Here is a 19,474-nt window from a genome sequence, read left to right as displayed (position 1 = left end):
TAGGTAATTCTTAATTTTAGCCGGGTCTTTTATATATATAATTAATTTATATTAATTTATACTTTCTAACGTTTCTTCTACTTCCTTCGCTCTTTTAATTTTAATTACTAATTTATATTTTTATAGCCTCCCTAATTATAAGGCCTATTATAGGATCTATTTTATATTCGTTTCAAATTTATTATAAAACTCTTTTTTATTTATCGGCTATATAAGTACGTTTTCGCCCTATAATTATATATATTCCCTCTCTTAATATTCTAATATTATATATTTAAACGTTTCTTTACTTATATTATACTAGTAGAATAATATCGTTATACCTAATACTTTCCTTTTAAAGAGGAATATATATAGGCTTATCTTCCTAATTCTTATTTATATTAGTAGGGAGCTTATAACTTTTAATAAATAGTATAATATAGGATTTTCGTCCGTACAAAACTATATATAATACTATAGTATAATTCTATCGAATTGCATATATACTTCTATAGTATTTAAACGCCTCCTATTTCTTATTACTTTAATTACTTTTATATACTATTTTACTACTTGCTTTCTTTTCGTTACTTCTTCCAATTATTTTTCTTTCTCTTTCGGTATAAGGTCTTTTACTTCTCCTTATAATACTAATATATTTTCAATTGGGGCCTATTATATAGCCTATTCGGCTTTCACTCTACTATTAATTAACGTTAATAGTAGAGGGTACTTTACTTTTTAGCTCTAAAATTCGATTACAATCTATACCGGCGTCCCCCGTACGAAAATTGTAGTTAGGGAGCGGGCGAATTACTCTTCGAACGTTTAAACCCTCTTATTAAAATAAAGGTCGAAGGGGAGGTAGAAAGTTTCTATTTCGAAGTTAAATATTAATATTACTTTATATATACCGGATACTATTCGTAGGTAATTATTTTAGGTCGTAGCGAAGCTCTGTACTAACTTATATAATTCTCTTATCGGCTCTATTAGAATATAGTAAATTAATACCCTATAGGCTATTACTACTCAAATCGCTTTAATATAAACCTTATATATATATATAAAGCTATATCCTTATATTTTTATTATAATTTATATTAGAGCGTAAATTTATATTGATATTTTTTCTTTACTATTTATAAATATATTCTATAAATTAGTTTATAGTCTATTTATATATTGAGGAATTATACCGATTCTATAGGTATTAATTAGTAGCCCCCTAAATTAACCGTTTTTTATCTAGGCTAACGTATTTATATAAAGTAGATAAACTCCGATTTTACCGCTTCGAATTCTATTCCTCTCTCTATAACTTATTCGTAGTAGATTTTCTATATAGCTATTAATTTATTATAATTCTCCCTTATTAATTTCAAAAAAGCGAAGATATTAGTATCATCCGCGAAGTTTACTATTATAATACTTTTAAATCTTTTTAACACTTTATATAATATAATAATAAAGAGGAGGAATAGGATTAGGGAGAGGGGGGAGCCTTATAATACTCCTACAGTTATATAGAATTCCTTTAATATTATTCTATCGAAGTAGAAACTATTTATTCTATTTAATAAAAAGTTTGTAACTTAATTTAGGAATTATAGTAGTAACCCTTTTTCTTAGAGAGTATAGAAAAACTACCTATAATTTACTTAATTAAATACCCTTTTAAAATCGAGGAAAAGTAGTAATATAATTACTCCTAGCTCCTATATTATATATACTATTTTTATAATTATCTTTATTACGAATTTTATTAATCTTTTCTTCCGGTTCCTTATTTAGCCTTCGGGTAAGAACCTATACTCTTCCGCTATAAAAACGAATTATTCTACTATTATAGCTTCTAATACCTTTCTAACGCAATTTAATAAAGTAATAGGCTTCTATATACTTACAGCTTTTTATTATATTACTATCTTACTAGGTTTCTTTAGTATTATTACCTTAATATATTACTACTACGCTAGGAACGACCCGAATATAAAGCTCTCTATTACTATTATTATTAATACTTCTATTAATTATTTTCTATATACTTTAAAAAATTTATTAAATATTTAATTACTTCCTAAGGCTTTATTGGGCGCTATATACTATATTATTTTTATTATATTATTATTATTAATTATATAATTTATTATTAATTAGGACTCCTATTTTATATATTAATTTAATAAATAGCCCGTCGGTACGTCGATTATTAAGAAGAACCTTTTTATTAAAACTTCGATTTTATTTTCGTAGTTCTTCAACTCCTCCTCGTCGCTTTTATAATATAGTACTAGTATTTTAAATAATTCGGATAATAAATAGCTATATATCCTTCCTTATTACTCTAACGCCTATAATTTCTTTAAATCCTTTAATATATCTTCTATAAATATATACTATTACTTCGTTTATATAAACTATATAACTTCGTTTTACTTCCACTTCACTTCGTTTAATTTTTATTTTCTTATTAATATTCTTCTTAATTTCTACGTATAAACTATCCTCTTTATATATTTAACCGCCTCTCTTACGTCCCTATTCTACTAATTTACCCTTTTACCGATTCCTCTCTTTTATTTTAATACTACTTCGTCTACGACTTTAATTAGTTAGGATATTAATTAATTTATTACTTCCTTTAATTCCTCTACTATCGAAATTATTTATAGGATTATAATATATTCGTTAGCGAATTCTTTAACCTTTCTAGTATTTATAAGTATTTAACTATATTCCTCGTTGTTTTCCGTCGGTTCTTCCGCGGCTTCGGTATAAATAATTACCAACTACGCTTAATAATTTAATTTAATAAAGGTTCTATCCTCTATTATCTAATATATAGCGTATAATAATTCTATAATTTATATATAGTCGATTATACTATAAAGCTCGCTTCTCGTAGTATTCTCTAATTATATTAATTCGTTATATAATATAATTAAAATTAATTAATAATTAACTATTAGCGCTAAGAATATTTAACTACCCTAATTCTCTCTTCTATATATATCCTAATTTGGGTAATAGAGGTTTATATTACCTATTATTATATTTCTTCCCCTTAATTTTAATATAATCTCTTTAAAGGGGGTCTATTAGCCCAATTCGGGACTAGAGTCCTAAATCGGTAAATAGACTAACTATACTCTTACCTCCTCTACTCCTCTCCCGAATTTTACTATTATTTAATTATCGCTTTATTTATAGTTTTACTATTCGGTTGCGAAGCGTTTATTAATATATAGTACTATACGCCCTTAATTAGCACTATCTAACGCCTAATAGCGAAAAGTTTTAGTATTTAATATACTACCTATAGCTACACTCCAGCCTAACTCCTAAATTATTATAATATTATAGCGGTCCTCTATTTCGAATACAATTTTTATTCTATTATATAACTTTATTATATTCTAATATAGTATTTTTAAAATTATTAGGTAAATAGTTAGGGTTCGGCGGACTTTTAGTATAGTCTAGGGTTCGACCTTCGTACAATATTAATTATATTAGTAATTTATTACTAATGCTTCGTACAGGCTCTATCGAATTTAGCTTTAAGTATTTTATATTCCTTCTTATAAGTGCTATAGCTCCTAGAGGAGCGGACTTCCTACCATTAGGCCTCTAGGTCTTCGAATATAGCGTTGGGGACGTCGACGTTATTATCTTCTACTTCGGGGCGAGACCGTTGGGGCGTTGTAGGGGCTCCTTGGGTAGCTTCCTAGCGGTCCTAGCTCGGGGCCGGTGTATTGTTAATTGTAATCAGCGTAGGTTAAATATTTAATAATAAATTAAATATAAACTTTATAAATTAATATTTAATATAAATCTCCTTCTAGAACCACTAGGCGGTTTTCCTTTTTTAATAATAACCCGTCTTTTCGCAAGTTAAATTTAACGTCCCCGCCTTTAGTTTTAATTCGATAGACGGATAAAGAAGGATCCTTACAATTTACTTTTAAGAGGGCGTTTATTAAATCTATACCGGAAAATACGAGCGGCTTTTCATTATTATCTAATAAGTATAATTTAAATACAAAATTATTAACGTCCCTACTCAACATATCTCCTTTATCCCTAATATACAAATATACTCCTTCCTAATCCTATCTAAATAATTATAAAGTATATTAATCTTCTTTCTTATCCTTTATAATTTAAAAATCTTTTAACTTTCTCAAAAGGGCGTTAATAGCTATATTTTCTTTTCTAGGTCGGTATATTAATTTAAAAGTATATTAGGATATTAGTTCTACTTATCCAATTTAATGAAAATTTCATAGCCTCTTCGTAGAGAAGTATCCTAAGGCTTAGTAGTTAATAATAATAATGAAGGAATATATACTAATTAATTCCGCTCGCTATATTATTAGTGCCTTTATAACTACGAATAGCTCTTTATTATAAATAATATAGTTCAATTCCGCCGGAAATATAATTTCGGAGAAGAAAGCCACCGGGTGCCAGTCCTTATCTTCCAGTTATAACTAGGATAGAATACTAGCGCAAACCCTATTGGAAACGTCTATTTCTACTCGGGTAGGCTTATTATAATTAAAATAAATAAAGATAGGTACTTTTAATAATTATTCCTTTAATTCATTGAAGGAAGTTTAATATTCCTCGGTCTATTTAAAGGGGACGTTTTTCTTAATCAAGTAAGTAAAGGGACGTGCTACTCGATTGAATTCTCTTATAAATTTTTAATAAAAGTTATAAAAACTAATAAAGGACTATACTCCCTTTATATTAGTAGGCTCTTTCCAATTACGAACTACGGTGACTTTTTTAGGGTTTACGAACATATTATCTATAGAAATAATAAAACCCAAGAATTTAATTATTGTAATATAAAATTCGCATTTCTTAATATTAGCTTAGAGTCTAATATTGTAAAATCGTTCCAATACCTTCTTAATATATATCTCGTACTCTTCTTCCATTTCCGAGAAAATTAGAATATTATTAATATAAATACTATAGAAATTGTTTAAATACCCTATTAAAACCTTATTAATAAATTGCTAGAATATTGCTAATCTATTAATTAACCCAAAGGGTAAAACCTTATACTTATAAACGCTATAGTACGTACGGAAGGTAATTAAATCTTCATCGTTTAGGAATATTCGGATTCGATAGAAGGCTTAGTAGATATTAATTTTAGTAAAGATTCTAACCTTAGAGAGACGAGTAATAGTTTCTTTAATAAGGGGTAGAGGGTAGCGGTCTTTCTTTAAAATAATATTCAACTTTCAATAATTTATATAGAAACGAAGGCCGTTATTAACCTTTAGAGTAAATAAAACTAGTATAGCCTAAGGGGCTATATTAGGCTCTATAAAACCTTTATTTAAATTCTCAGCAATATAGTCCCTATAAGCTTCTAACTCTTCGAGGGATATTTTATAGAGTAAGCTATAGTTCAAATCTTTTAAGCGGGCACCTTCGTTCAAAGGAATATAATAATCGACGTCCGATCGTAAGTTGGGTAAAACATCCGATTTAACTTTGCTAAAAACTTTGAAGAAATTATAATAGTAATTAAGGACCTCCTTCAAAATCTATTATCTTAATTCTACTTCGTCTATTTCCAAATAATCGACGCTAATAACTTATTATTCCTTAATAAACCGATCCAATTTATAAAGATTAATAACGCCAATATATATCTTTTTAACTATCTTATAAAAGGGCTCCGCGCCTATAAAAACTAAATCCGTAGGGTAATCTTTCGTCTATCCCTAATCGCACTTTAAATAATATCGACTTTAAATATCGTATAATAAATATAAATCTTAAATCAGTTCGGGCTTAGTCTTTCGTAGTAAAACCTCGTAAAGAAGTTCTAACTCTAGTAGCATTTTATCCGTCTATTCGAAAAATTATCAGTTTATATAATTAAAATAATATTTAATAATATCCGGAAATAGAGAATAAAGCGGTTAATATTACAAAATGGAGAGGGGGCGCTACGAAAGGGTTATATTAATTTATTTAGAGTCCGCAGGGTATTCTAATTCAACAATTTTAAATTAAATAGCCTTATAGTAATCCCGGCCGTCGCATCGTTATTAACTTTCTTTTTATATTAAGAGCTCTCGTACCTCCGCATCCTTTTAAAAATCTGGATATTTAGTAGGTTCCAACTCCTTTCCTCTACCAACCTCAAAATCGCAAGAAAAATCCTACTTCCAAAATAAAGGAAACAATAGACACAACCAGGCCGAATTAATAAAAACGTTATTTTAAACCAGCTATATATTTCCAATAATCATATCGCACTTCAAACTAGGTAGGACAATAATCTATTAATTAAGGATTTTATAATTTTGGATCTTAATATATCCTTTAAAGGCGATTTCGATAAAGTCGGGTTTAAATTTCTTATAGGGCGTAATATAACTAGGGTTAAAATTGTTATATATAAATAGTTTTAACAACTTTCGCAATTTCTAAACGAAAGAGAGGTTTATAATAATATAAACATCGGCTTTAATATTAATTAAAGTATTAAGGGTAGTAATAGCAATTCTATTAAGAGTTACGCTATATTTAACGAAAAAGGAGGACCTTCTACCGAAATAATTATAAAAATCGAAATCTAAATATTAAATACTATTAATATTAATTATTAACGTTCCTTAGGAGGAGTTTTATCCTAAAGTAATTAATTTCCCTTAACGATATTAATCTCCTTATCCGAGGGGGAAGAATCCTTATTGGAGGTTAGGGTATTAAACAACTCTTTAATACTAGAAGAATCTTTACTCCAAATAGTATTAGCAATAGAATTTAAATAGGTATTAAACTACTTAGAAAACTTTTCCTTATAAGGGCATTCGCTACTTATATAACCCTTTTTATAATAAGAAAAGCAACGACCCTTACGGTTAAGCTCGCGTATTTCCTCCAATAATAGTCGCTCGAACGCCTTAATTTTAGGAATAACCTTAGGAATATCTATTTTCTTAGAGGACGTAATAGTACAATAGAAGCCTTACTTACCTTCGCGCTAACGGCTCTTCTAAGCATTTATACAATTACCCTCGTTTAGTGAATTAAATAATAGAATATAATTATTAAACTATTTCAATAGGTTTAAATAGGTAAATTCTACTATTTAATAGAGCTCCTTAGTAATTTTACAATAGAAGTCGCTCTTCTACTAATTATAGGGATAATAATACTAGCTAGCTAAACGTTGGAAAGTATTCTTAAAAATCTAAAAGCGCTTACTATATTTCATTTCCAAATTATTAAACTCTACAAGAACTTTCTTATACGTACTATAATTATAATACTTATTCTAAAAATATTTTAAAAGTTCGTTAGAGGTTATTAAACGATCGGAATAATCGGGGTTAAAGTAGAATAATAAAGTTTAGGCGGCCTTACCAACTAGACGATTAATAATATAATTAAACTTCTAATGATTATTATTAAAATAATTAATATTAACTTCAAATTTAATCTTAATTTAATAAAACCAAATATTGAAAGTAACTTTATCCTCCTTTTTATTATTATAAAATTTACTAGCACTCTCTTCTTTAATTAAACACTTACTATTAATAAATTAGATAGTAATAATAATAGTAGGGGTATTAGAATAGAAACAGCTATTATAATTATTATTAGGGGGAGGACCGTTCTTTAATCCCTTAGAACCACCGGACTTATTAGAATCCTTATTAAAATTATCAAAGTCTATATTACCCGACGCAACTTTACCTACAATATTAAGGGCAGCTTTAAAGGAAGCTAGCAAATATTTATTCTCTTTCTTAAAACGCTAATTTTCTATAAGCGCCTACTAAAAGCTTATATTAAACGCATAGAAGGCGTTAGCGATCGGAGGGTCCGGATTAATACTAATAACTTTCTTAGTTAAATCTATTATAGTAGAACCGAAACGGTTAGCCTAATTCTCTAAAGAATAAAGGTTATTATCAGCTTAATTAAATATTTTAATAAAATCGTCGGTATATTCAATAACGGCTATAAATAAGGCAATACAAACCTATATTTCTAAAAATATAACTTCGGAGGCTGCCTAAACTATAGTAATAAATTGTTCGTACGTTATAGGACCGTTGAAAGACTTCGACTTAAGGTCGGCCTTACCTTTAGAAATTATAGGAGTGAATAGTATAAAAGCAGTATTATTATAATATATATAATTAAGAAGGGCGAGGAGTCGCTCCTTCAAATCGCGAGTAGGAACTTCTTTATTAATAAAATAGTAAACGTAATAGGCGATAGGTTGGACGTAGTCGAAATAATATTTATATAACTATTCGAGGGAGAGGCCTAATAAATCGAACCCCTTGTTATCCTCATCGTCGGTATTAATAATATAAGAAGTAGTATCCTAATAATTAGGGCCGTAGAAATTATTAAAGTTAAGGGATTTGTATCGAACTTCCGAAGGAAGTAATTTACTATCCTTAAGCATATACTTTCTCAAAACGCTAGGGTCGAAGTAAATATAATATAATTATATAGCTTCAGTATTATTACGAACTATCGTAACGGAAGTAATTTCCTATTATTTAGTAATTAGTAACCTAATTAATAATCAATTCAACTCCTCTTCGGAAATCCTTTATTAAAAAAGCGGGGGGATTGTAACATACTAAGTATTTAATCGTTGGCTTACCCCGTCGTTAATTCTAATTATCGGTCGTTATATCGCTACGTCGTAACTCTTCCTCAATCTCTTTTTATTAAGTAGGATATTTAATACCGTTCCCAGTAAAGAAATAAATCGTAAATAGTGTGAGAGTATATAACGAGCGAAGTATAACTATAGCGTCATTGACGTTCAATATAGAATTTACAATTAAAGAGTAAAATAAAAGATAAGAGTTGTACGCGCAGCTGGCGGTGGGAGATATACTCCCCGAGCCCGGTCCGCTGCGGCCCACTCTTCCTTATCTAATCTACAACCAATTACAGCCATTGCATCCATCCGTGCATTCTAGTACAGTATTCTGCCAAGGTATAACCCGTCCGACTGGGCTATAACAAGTATAATTAACATTATATAAAGAGACTAATTATTTTATCCTTACGGCTATATTATTATTAATAATATCTTATATATAATTTTACTATAGCTATTTAATCTCCTTAAGTAATATCGTCCTAAAGCGCTACTTACAAAGTTCGCTATTATCTTATTTAATTTCAACCTCTTTAGATAAATTATAATCTTCAATAGGGGGTAATTTATTACGACTAGTAATAATATACAAACTGACTATATTAAATTAGACTTATATTGACTTAGGGTATTTAGGGCGCGGCGGCGGTACTAGAATAACCGGTTTACAAACAGTACGAGGCTAGGCCGGTAGCGCTAAAGTAATTAATTTAATTAGGGAAGCTACCTTACTATAATTATTATTTAATAGATAAAATAAAATATTAAAAGCCCGCTTCTTAAAAGTAAAATAGACGGGGAATTATTATTTAATTTCGTTATTATTACTAAAATCCTCTTTGCTACTAGAAATTTTAATGGGTATCGCGGGCTTAAGGGGGGATAACAGCGGCTCTAGCTCTAATTTTAATTTTAGCGCTAGATTTCTAGCGGGAGCCTTCCCCTTTTTAACGGCAATCTTCTTAATAGTAACCTTCTTAGGAGTAATTTTAATAGGAGTAGCCTTCTTCTTAAATAAAATAGTCTTAAGGATAACTTTAATAGACTATTCGGTTTTACAGTTCTTCTTTTTAGGGTAGAGGGAGGCGCGTTATAGAATTATTAGGCTAGGATCTTCCTAATCTTAATCTTCGTCGAAGTAGACTGCTAGCGCGCTACTTCGAATATAGGAGCGCTTTACGCCGGCGGGTTTTGAATTGAAGATTATTTTAGGAGGTATTATTGTAATAAATTTAATTAATTATTAGTATTTTAATTACTTTGTACGTTAAAATAGCTTTAAATTAATATAGAAATTGTTGTTAAATAATAGATTTTAACAAAGTTGTACAATATAGAAGTGCGGTGTGTGTATGTGTGTGTGTGCACGCACGCACGCCCGCCAAGACTGCACAGGTGTTTGAGTGTGGGAACGAATGCGACCGTCTCGGGCGGTCACCAAATTGTTTTAGTAAGCAGCTCCATGACGCAAGAAATTACTGTGGAAACCCACGTTTTCGGGAGCCGTCGGTGGAGACCCGCGAGCACTTCTTCAATCGGTCCCGTTCCTAACAAGATTGTACATAGTGTATTACTGAGACCTTTGGCCGCGTTCTTGGCGGGTAATCAGGGGCCAACTGCCGTAGGTCTCATCAATCTTCAGTTGTCAGGGACGAGCTTGGTCCGCCTAAAAAGATTGAGTTGACCCAAGTGCTCTGGTACCCAGAAAGGAAGCCGTGTGAATTGGCATGGATATAATGCCCACTGACCCAAGGAGTCAAGTCTCGTTCCTGTACCTAATATGGATGTATCGATGTCTAGAGGCGACCATTACTCTCAAAAGAACTGAATTCAATAGTGTACTATATATATACATAAGTGACGGGATAGGGTTGGACCGCTTCCCCGGAACGATGCCAAGCTTGGGGTTCTGGCCTACTCTCCAGAGATAAGTGCTCGGCCCCACAGACATTCCGGGGACCGGGACCCACGGACCCCGTTGCAGATACATAGTGTAGTAGCGGGATGACTTCCCGTCGACTTCCAGACATGACTACATACCAGCTGATCCATGAATCTTTCATCGCGGTTTTGAGGCCTTTTTGCATTAAAATTGAAGGGTCGAGTTAGATGGCGTGGATCGCTCAAAGAAGTTGAGGTGTCTCCCGTCGACCAGACGCCGATTCTCATAAAACCCTGGCTCATCTGAGCGCCAGGATGAGTACACTACAAGTACAAGGTTCACCGCAAACCGGACCCTGAAAAGGAAAATGAAGTTGAGCTCTAGCGCCTAGCTGCCATGGAGAGATCTTTGATTCTATGGCCTAGTTAGTGTATAGGGCTCGATCACGCGGCAGAGTGACGATCCGGCCAGCTTGCCGATTCGCACATCTGGGGCCTGGTTCTCCGTGCGTAGGGCAGAAAGTGTTCTTATCCCCGTTATGGGACATACTTTCCAGCACATTTTCGTCGATAACTCCGAGCGTTCAATCCCTACAGGGGTTCATGGATGTTCTGGTCAAACTGTCCCCCTCGGCCTGTTGCCTACATACCTGCCTGCCAGGCCTGCACCCATCAACACCAACCTTTCATCCCATCTCATCTCTTCCCATCCCGTCCAGCCGTCTGCCCGCACCCACCAACCACTCCTTCCCATACCAGGCACCTAATGGCTCTATAATTGCTCTCTTCGGTACCTGTAATCACCAACAACCGCTTGGCCGAATGGCGCAATGGTCTACCGTCCTAACACCTCAAACCCCCAAACTTCCTGTCCGGTTGGGAAACGATGATGTACATTCAAGTAACCGATAGCGTGTTCCACATCGTAAGCCCTGTCCACAATTAAGGATCTGCAGGTGTGAGCAGCGACAGAAGAAGGTAATCACAAGTGCAAAGTCACCCCCAACAAAAAAAAACAAAAATGGTTAGGGTGTTTCGATGGTTAACCGGTGTGCGCTGATCGGTTGAGCGGTTGTTGGTATTTTTTATGTATCTTTTTGTACCTTTATCGGACGGTGATGGTAGAGGAGGGTTGTATCTCGCAAGGCTGCGCGTTCGACTCATTGTCCTCCTGCACTTTTTTTTACCCCTTTTCTTTAAGTTCCCAACGACTGTCCAAGGCTCTACCCGTCTCCTCTGTCTTCTTCACACTCTCCCGCCCCTTCCCTCCCTCCTTCGCAGCCTCATACCCTCCTCTACACTCCAACCGCCTCTCTAAACAACGGTTTCCCGATCCCTCCACCCCGACTCCCTCCTCAACTTCTCATCACTAATCCACTGCGAGAAAACAACCACCAGATCTAACGGCCATGCGTTCTCCCTCTCTTTCAAGTCCTCCGGCTTCACATCCTTGATCCGCCCACGGTAGGCCACGCCATATTCTTCGCACAAAGCTCTCACCACCCCACCCCATCCACCGTCTCCTCCCTTCCTAGTTCCTACTGAAGAGATGATGAACACCTCCCTTTCCCACCGTGTCTACTAGTGTACCACCGCCCCTTTTCCTTTACTTCTTGTTGCAAAAGAACACTCCGCCAAAGCAACATACCCCTCCCCTCCCGCACATTGCTCGGCATCCGCACTGCAGGATTGGAGATGGGACTTTGAGAGTTACTCAGGCTGGTTTCTAGCATTTTCACTTGGGTCTCTCCGCGTTGCTAATCAATCGAAAACGCTGCATGCTGCTTTTGGATGAGATACTATAGAGAACGGTGTTGTGGGAAGAAATGAATGATATTTCCCGTAGTAGGCATGACATTTGAGCTCTCTTTTCCGGTCGGTCGAGTCACAAGCGCTTGCCAATGACGGGTTGATATTCACGGTGGAACGACAGCATGCGTCAGGCGGTAAGGGTAGAAATATTCATCATCATTAACTATCATGGGCATGTTTGCTAGCTACCTAGGAAGCGAAGACACAAAAGTTCGAAATGATCGCTTGAAGGTAAACAACAGAAAAAACGGGACATATCAACTTACCAGTGGTTTAGTTCTTACCCAGGCTGTGTTACATCTGAACCTAGAACATCGTGAGCAGCTTTCAACTCAAGGCGAACGATGGGATACTTAGCTGAGAGGGTTTTTATCCGACCGCAAGCCGCCAGATGGGAACGGTCGGATGCGATTCATCACTGCTAAGCGTTAGTCGTTTACTCATGCAAACATAACACCAAATCAAGGGGCATGAAAAAAACTACCAGCGCCGGCCACCAAGGACCGACGCCGCGCTTGTACTGAAATAAAAGGGATTTACCATGAAAAAACGAAGAGCAGATATGTACAGTCACGGGACATATGTACAGGGGTATCGGTAGTAGGCCCATCCACCATGCCCTCAGGCTCCAAAACGCCAAAACTCCCTGCCATGTGCTAACTATCAATTCTCTTGCGTCCCCTGAGCCTCGTCCTATTCGATGACGGTTTGTGGACGCGACTAGAACTACTTGTCTGTGTCTTCCTCCCCTGACTCCTTCCTCTTTGCAAGGGGTTCAACATCCTCTGCTTAAGCCTATTCATGTATCCTGTTTCCTTCCAACGGCGAGCTGCGTCGTCAACCACCTGGGTACGGTGAGTCGGCAGCTCTGGCTTCCTGGGGTCAGGTTGCTGCATGCTACTCCGGGTTTCTTGACCAGAGAGAGGACGCGCAGATGATGGTGAAAGACTCCGGTGTCGTCGACAGGGCAGCGATGGCTTCGTCTGCTCGAAGAAAGCTGCGGCATGATGCTCGGGTTTCGGGGTTGGTGTTTCTGCTTCGGAGGTAATCGAGAGGTCCTTGGAATGATCCGAAGATTCCTTTCCTGATGCCACTTCGGGAATGGCATCCTCCTCCTCCTCCTGCTCAGGAGCAGGTGTGGTAACCTCCGACACGTCATAGAGTGTTGAGGCTGACGATTCCAAATGGTCGGATTCGTATTCGGAGTAGGAGAGGGTACGGGCTGGGGTAAGGGCGAAGTCCGGTTGAGAGCCATCCGCATGGGAATCCACAGACGAGTTCGAGCACATGGTCATGGAGCGCGGAGACGGCGGCAGGTGGTCCTTAACAATGGACTCCTCATCTGCAATTTCGAGCGGCTCCTCTGTCATCATGATCGGATCGCAGTAGTAGTCATCGTCGAAAAGAGAGGGGCACGAATCAGCACTGCTGGAGGTGACAGAGCCAGAATCGGCGGATTTGTGCCAGGGATGTTGCTCGGGAAGGTATGATGCAAAGTATCGAACAAGCGAATCAAGCGACCTTGTTCGGAAGAGCTGGACAGCGTGCTGCCACTGATCGGTCCCAATCAGGGAAGGGTTTCCAATGATCTCGAATGCTGCAGATTCAAGAGACTCGTTCAGTTCGCGAACGCGGAGTTGCTTCCGCTCGGCAAGGAGCTGATGTAACTCATCGGCGGTGGTGGCCCTGTGTGCTAGTTCGTAGACGTCATGGTGAAAGGCCTCGGGGTCGAGAATGGCGAGGCTAAAGGTGTTGTACTGATCGTGGAGCTTGGTTTCGAGGTCCTCTCGCTGTAAGCCAAACTTCCAGTAAGGCCATGTCCATCCTGGTCCGGTCGGATCGTCCATCTGGGGAGAAATGCGGTATGATGAAGGGGGTGGGTTCGGTGTGTCGGTCGAGGTTGAGTAGGGGTCCAAATGCGAACAAGAAGAGAAGATTCAGTGGGTATTGTATTGCTGTAATTAGATAGGTCGTAGGTAGGTAGTAGAGCTGGAAGGTTTTGCGTCGTTTCGTAGTTGGGTGGGGGACAGAGATGAAGCCAAAGTCGAAAACCGGGTGAGTGGTGGTTCACCTCAAGGTGATGGGATGTTCAAAATCAAGACTCGTGGGCCTTGCACTGGTGCAGAAAGCCATTTAGTAACCGACAAAATCACACATGGTGAAGGGATAAGTATCTATTGATTTTATTTTTGGTGTTTTGGTGGAAAGGTAGGGGTCCGATGCCGACGGGAGTCTCAATCGTGCTCAATTGCAGGTGAGCTTGAGGTTTGAAGGTGAGGTAACGACGGCGGTGATGGGGAGATGAAGGCGTTAAGCGGAAGGAGGACGAAGCGAACGGGGGGGATGCGCTGGGTGTTGGAAAGACCATCAGAGTGCTGCGACGCCACAGACTGTCTCGCCAGACGGCCCCCAACGCCAGATGGTCTGGGTGCTTGGCAGAGATGTTGCCCAATGAGAGGGTCGCTGAGGTGGGCTCGGCAGGAAAGGGAACGGAAAGCGGGACACGAGGAGCTGCGCCTGCGGCCGGAGGGTTACACTCAAATAACACCCAGCCAATCGAAGCGACAACCACTCACACTGATTGCTACACAATAATCCTCTTCCGGTCTAGCTTCTACAAGACTTGCATGAAGCACATTTTTCGTCATCCCTCACTTCGCGCGCTGTTGTCTCTGGAATGCCCGATTGCGGTCAAATCATTGCACTTTCGACCTGGCACCCTCCCATTCCTTGCAGGTCATCAGTGTGTGTGCCTACCGTCGTCCGTCTTTCCGTCATCGTGACTTGCGCTGCCCTCCGTCCGGTACGGCGATTGAGGTTTTCTTTCAGATCATGATGAATCATCGAGACTTTGTTGACGGGCGACATCTTTCGGTTGTGAAATCAAGACTTTGACGATGCTAGCTCAAACGAGTCATGACAAAATCATGACAATGGCGGCCATTCACGGGTGAAAACAGCATCGATAAATTGCAAACGCCGTCCAGCCGCTCTTGCCTGGAACAGCAACTGCAACAACGCGACCTTTTCGAAACCCCCCACCCTCTTCCCTTCCTTCCTCACCCCATCAGGCAGCCCAGCGCCAACAGAAGAAGGCGCACCCAGCCGCAAACCTGAGCCATCCTTCAGTTGTGTTGAGGTTCATTCAGTTCCAATTCGAGGGAATGAAATCAGGGAAGGCAGCAATGAAATGTGCCGGTTGGGTTCACTCCAGTCTCTCGGCAAACGAGGGCTTTGAGGTGTGGCAATACAAACCGAAGGATCGAGGGCGCTGACATCAGAAATGAGTGCAACTTGGAGACCGAGCGAGTGTCAAGATGCGAGTCTGATCGACAACCTCCGACTCCCACTCACTTCCAAAGGCTCACCACCAGGCTCGTCATCAGTGGGAAACCTCTTCCCTTTTATGGTTCAACTCCGTTTGTATGACGGAAGCCGGATGTCCGAATCGACACTACAACATGAGCACATGTGTTGTGACCCGCGTGTGCTTGTTGCTGATGATGAGAGACTCGACTCGGTGCCAGAATCTTCACCGCGGTGAGTTAGTGGGAGGAGGAACGTGACACAGGGAAGCGACCGAGGGCCCATCGGCGATAAACCAGATGGCATCAACTGACGATAGCAAGTGGTCGCCTTGGCAGCTGACGGCCCCTCATGTGGTGCTGCCTCGAGAACCCGACGCGCTTTCCAGTTTCAGGTGGACCACGGATGAACCAGTCAGACTCGATTGTCAACGCTGTTCTTGGCCATCGGGGGCAGGGAACATGGCGCCAATGAAGCCTCATGAGGCCCAACACCAGCGTGGGATGGTCGTCGTCTAGTCGGCTGTCGTCCCTTACAAATACTATATCCTGCTTTCCTGGCCATCTTCTTTTCTTGTGTTGGAGGTTTTCCGGCTCATGGCTCTGCATTTTTGCAGTCCTTGAATCATCTGGTCGTCCGTCTCAAAGTCGAGATAGACGATGTGACAGGCGGGGGGCACGGGCTGTGAGGCACTGCACTAACATGGCAGCACCGCCCTCTTCGGGAAGTTGTGCTAGCTAGGCACCAGCCTCAACTCACTTTTACTATCTGGTTGGACTGGTCAGGTCGGGTCATCTCTTCTTCGTCGCGTTTCGATTGATGACTCTCTCCCCCCCTCTCTCACACTTTCCCCTCTTCTCTCTCGCCCTGTTCTGAGCTTCTCTGACCCCTGGCGCACACATCTTGTCTGACATTGCAAAGAAAACGGCCCGGAGCTCTTGTTCTTCCATCTTGTTCGGCGAGGCTGAGACTAAGGTATCCCATCAGGAGGCTTGCTCTTCCACCTGCCCTCGTCTCGTCCGTTCATCTGACAACCTATTGATGGTCATTCTGCAACAATAGCAATTATGGCTCCTTGAACACGACAATAACTTGTTTTTGTCCTTTGCAGCCCGCTGGATTTGTTGCAGCAGGGCTCTTGCTTGGTTCGCATTTAGTCTGACCAACGCGCTTCAGTTCTTCTTTTCAGCGGTAGTCTGCCGAATCACCTTGGCTATACTACAGCTGCCATTCGCTCTATCTACGCTCTTCTATACCACTTTACCACAAACCCGATTTCCATAGCCGCCTACCAGTTGGTTTGATAGAACGCTTGAACCATCGTTCAACCAGCACAAACATTGCAATACCTTGTCCCTCGATCCGTGCACCGGCCCGCGGCATGGTTGACTCCAAGGAAACCTCCGAATTCTCGGAGAAGACGGAGGCCTTCTCCCAGTCCGAGATCCTGGCGCGGTTTCGAGATGACCGCCGCGAGAGGGAAGAACTTCAACTTGCCCTTAACAGCACCGTCTCGCTCGATAGCCTAGTTATTCCACCGGATGAGGACATTCGAATTCTTTTCAGGCCGCCCCGAGGGCGACCGGTCAGTCCAGGTAGCTTGGAGAATTGCAGGTGGCTAGCTCTGCGCGCCGAGGTTGCAGGAAAGGATCAGGCACAACACAAGGTGCTTGCCGTCACGCAAACATCCCGGGATATCAAGTTCTCTGTCCGAATCCCCGGCATGCTGTGGTGCGAGCTCTATTATGATCCGGCCAGCGATAAGCTCATCCTTGTCAATCGTTCCAATGCTCCATTCATCCTATCCCGTGCCTCCACTGCCGTTCCAGGGGATAACGAGGAATACGAGGTCAATCCAGGCTTCAATAAAGACGTCTTTCCAGGCACCTGGCGGATCAGGTTCTACAATTCCGATGTGCTTGACTTTCGTATCCTTGAGAAAAAGCCAACGCTTTTCCGGATTCCATCTATCGATTCATCAACTTCATGCCAGCTCGTGAGAAAGCGCTCCTATGTGGGTGATGAAGAAGATGAAAATTCGAGCAACAAGAAGCCTCGAGGATCCGAGGACATCGAAATCAAGAAAGAAGACACCGACATTAAGGAAGATGGCGTCATCATGTTCTTGCCAGCAAAAACGAAGCCGCTCGTTCTTCCAGGCCTGACTGGGGAGAAAAAAGAACTCGTCTCCGCGAACGGCAGAAGAGAGCTTATTGCATCCGACGGAAACCTCCTTCAAATTCAACCTGACGAGACGGTCCAAGTTACTGGTGGCGAGCTTGACGAGTACACACTCACAAAGAAGTCGGACATTGCCTCGTCAAGCTTATCGAGCGTTTTCACCGCTGACCACTCAAATGTGCCAGATGGAGTTATTGTGGTAAAGGTGCTTAAGACCCGAACTCCCGCCACCGTCAACAACACCGCTATGGAATCCAGGAACGTGATCCATCAAGCCGATGTCTGGCTTCGAGAGCTTCAATATCAGGAGAGGCTCCAGCACAAGAGCATCGTACGTCTATACGGCGGCGACGCTCGCTTCCTATCTCTGTACATGGAGCACGTTGATGCTCGAGATCTAGGATCCAAGGGAATGTGGCGACGGATGAACGACCGGTTTGCCGGTGACCGATCAGACGCAAAGCGCATCGTTCGGGACATTGCCAGTGCCCTACAGTACATCCATGGTCGCGGTCTAGTCCACAATGACATCAAACCCGCCAACATTCTCTACAGCAGAGAGCGTGGGGCCGTCCTGTGCGATCTAGGTCTATCGACCCATGCCAGGGACCCCCCTTCAATCGGCGGTACACCATGGTACATCCCACCAGAATTCATTGCCCTAAAACAACGTGGAGCCCCCAGCGATGTTTGGGCCCTGGGAGTGACCATGCTGTACGTCATGGGGAAGATCGCTTTCCCGGACGCTCGTGGCAACAGAGCGCATCCCCAACATCTTCACTGGCTTATTGCCAAAGTTCACCCAAACCCACGCGATCGGAACCCTCAGCCGAGCGCGGTCAAACACATGCAGCAATGGCTGGGTGAAGTCAACATGGCTCGTGCACAGCTCGATACGCGAGATGATCAAGAGAGGCTAGTGTACGATATGCTATCACCAAATCCAAACCAGAGAATCACGATGAGGGAGATCGTGGCTCGAGTTCACGACCAAATCCCAGAGAAATGAGAGAGTATAGTACATGATATATCGCGATATCTACACTGGCCATAGACACCTGTATCTACGCACCATTTTGGTTGAAAACAAGGAGGATTTTTATCATCTCACACAGTAAGTCAATAACGCTCCTTCTCGGGTCATAAACTCATGGTAGCGCTGCTCACACCCGGTAGTATTGAATCTTGTATCTTCAAACTTGGTGATGATATCAATTACATCATCACAAGCTCGCAATTTCCGTGGCATCATCAACAAAAACCCGAACCTCGTTCCCCTTTTATAGCACCATACCAGTCACAAAGCTCAACGCCATACCCACAATGGCTGTAAGAGCGACCTTGTCCAACCCAACGAGCGAAGCACCACTCTTCTTGCCGTCTGCGCTCTCGCCGCCTCCGGTGCTATTGCCGCTCGGCTCCTTGACCTGAACAAACGACACCTTATCATCAGTCTTGCACTCATCCTTCGATAGCGCCGTGGCGTTGGCGCGGAACGTAATATCGGCGCACTGTTGTCACTCCTGATTAGCATATCTTTTTTCCCCACTCATCATCTTCTCTCCCCATTTCAACAGCCGAATGAAAGGAAAAACCCACGTTATACAAAGCACTGCCACTCGCCGAAACCGTAAC

At 40.2% G+C, this 19,474-nt stretch overlaps 2 protein-coding genes across 2 annotated transcripts; one reads left to right on the top strand and one right to left on the bottom strand.

Moving 5' to 3' along the window:
- Positions 1-12,872: 12,872 nt before the first annotated feature.
- On the bottom strand, positions 12,873-14,274 carry NEUTE1DRAFT_92467 (uncharacterized protein; the record flags this gene model as incomplete). The annotated part of the gene is made up of 1 exon (XM_009858605.1): positions 12,873-14,274. One exon carries the CDS (start codon positions 14,197-14,199, stop codon positions 13,009-13,011), a length of 1,191 nt encoding a protein of 396 aa, XP_009856907.1.
- A 2,756-nt stretch (positions 14,275-17,030) lies between these two features.
- On the top strand, positions 17,031-19,474 carry NEUTE1DRAFT_73768 (uncharacterized protein; the record flags this gene model as incomplete). Its single annotated transcript, XM_009858604.1, has 2 exons — positions 17,031-18,953; positions 19,016-19,474. One exon carries the CDS (start codon positions 17,040-17,042, stop codon positions 18,846-18,848), a length of 1,809 nt encoding a protein of 602 aa, XP_009856906.1.

Source organism: Neurospora tetrasperma (genome assembly GCF_000213175.1).
Source record: "Neurospora tetrasperma FGSC 2508 unplaced genomic scaffold NEUTE1scaffold_81, whole genome shotgun sequence".
NCBI lineage: Eukaryota > Fungi > Ascomycota > Sordariomycetes > Sordariales > Sordariaceae > Neurospora > Neurospora tetrasperma.
The sequence above is the reverse complement of the archived record's forward strand: the minus strand, read 5'-3'. Positions and strand labels throughout refer to the sequence as shown.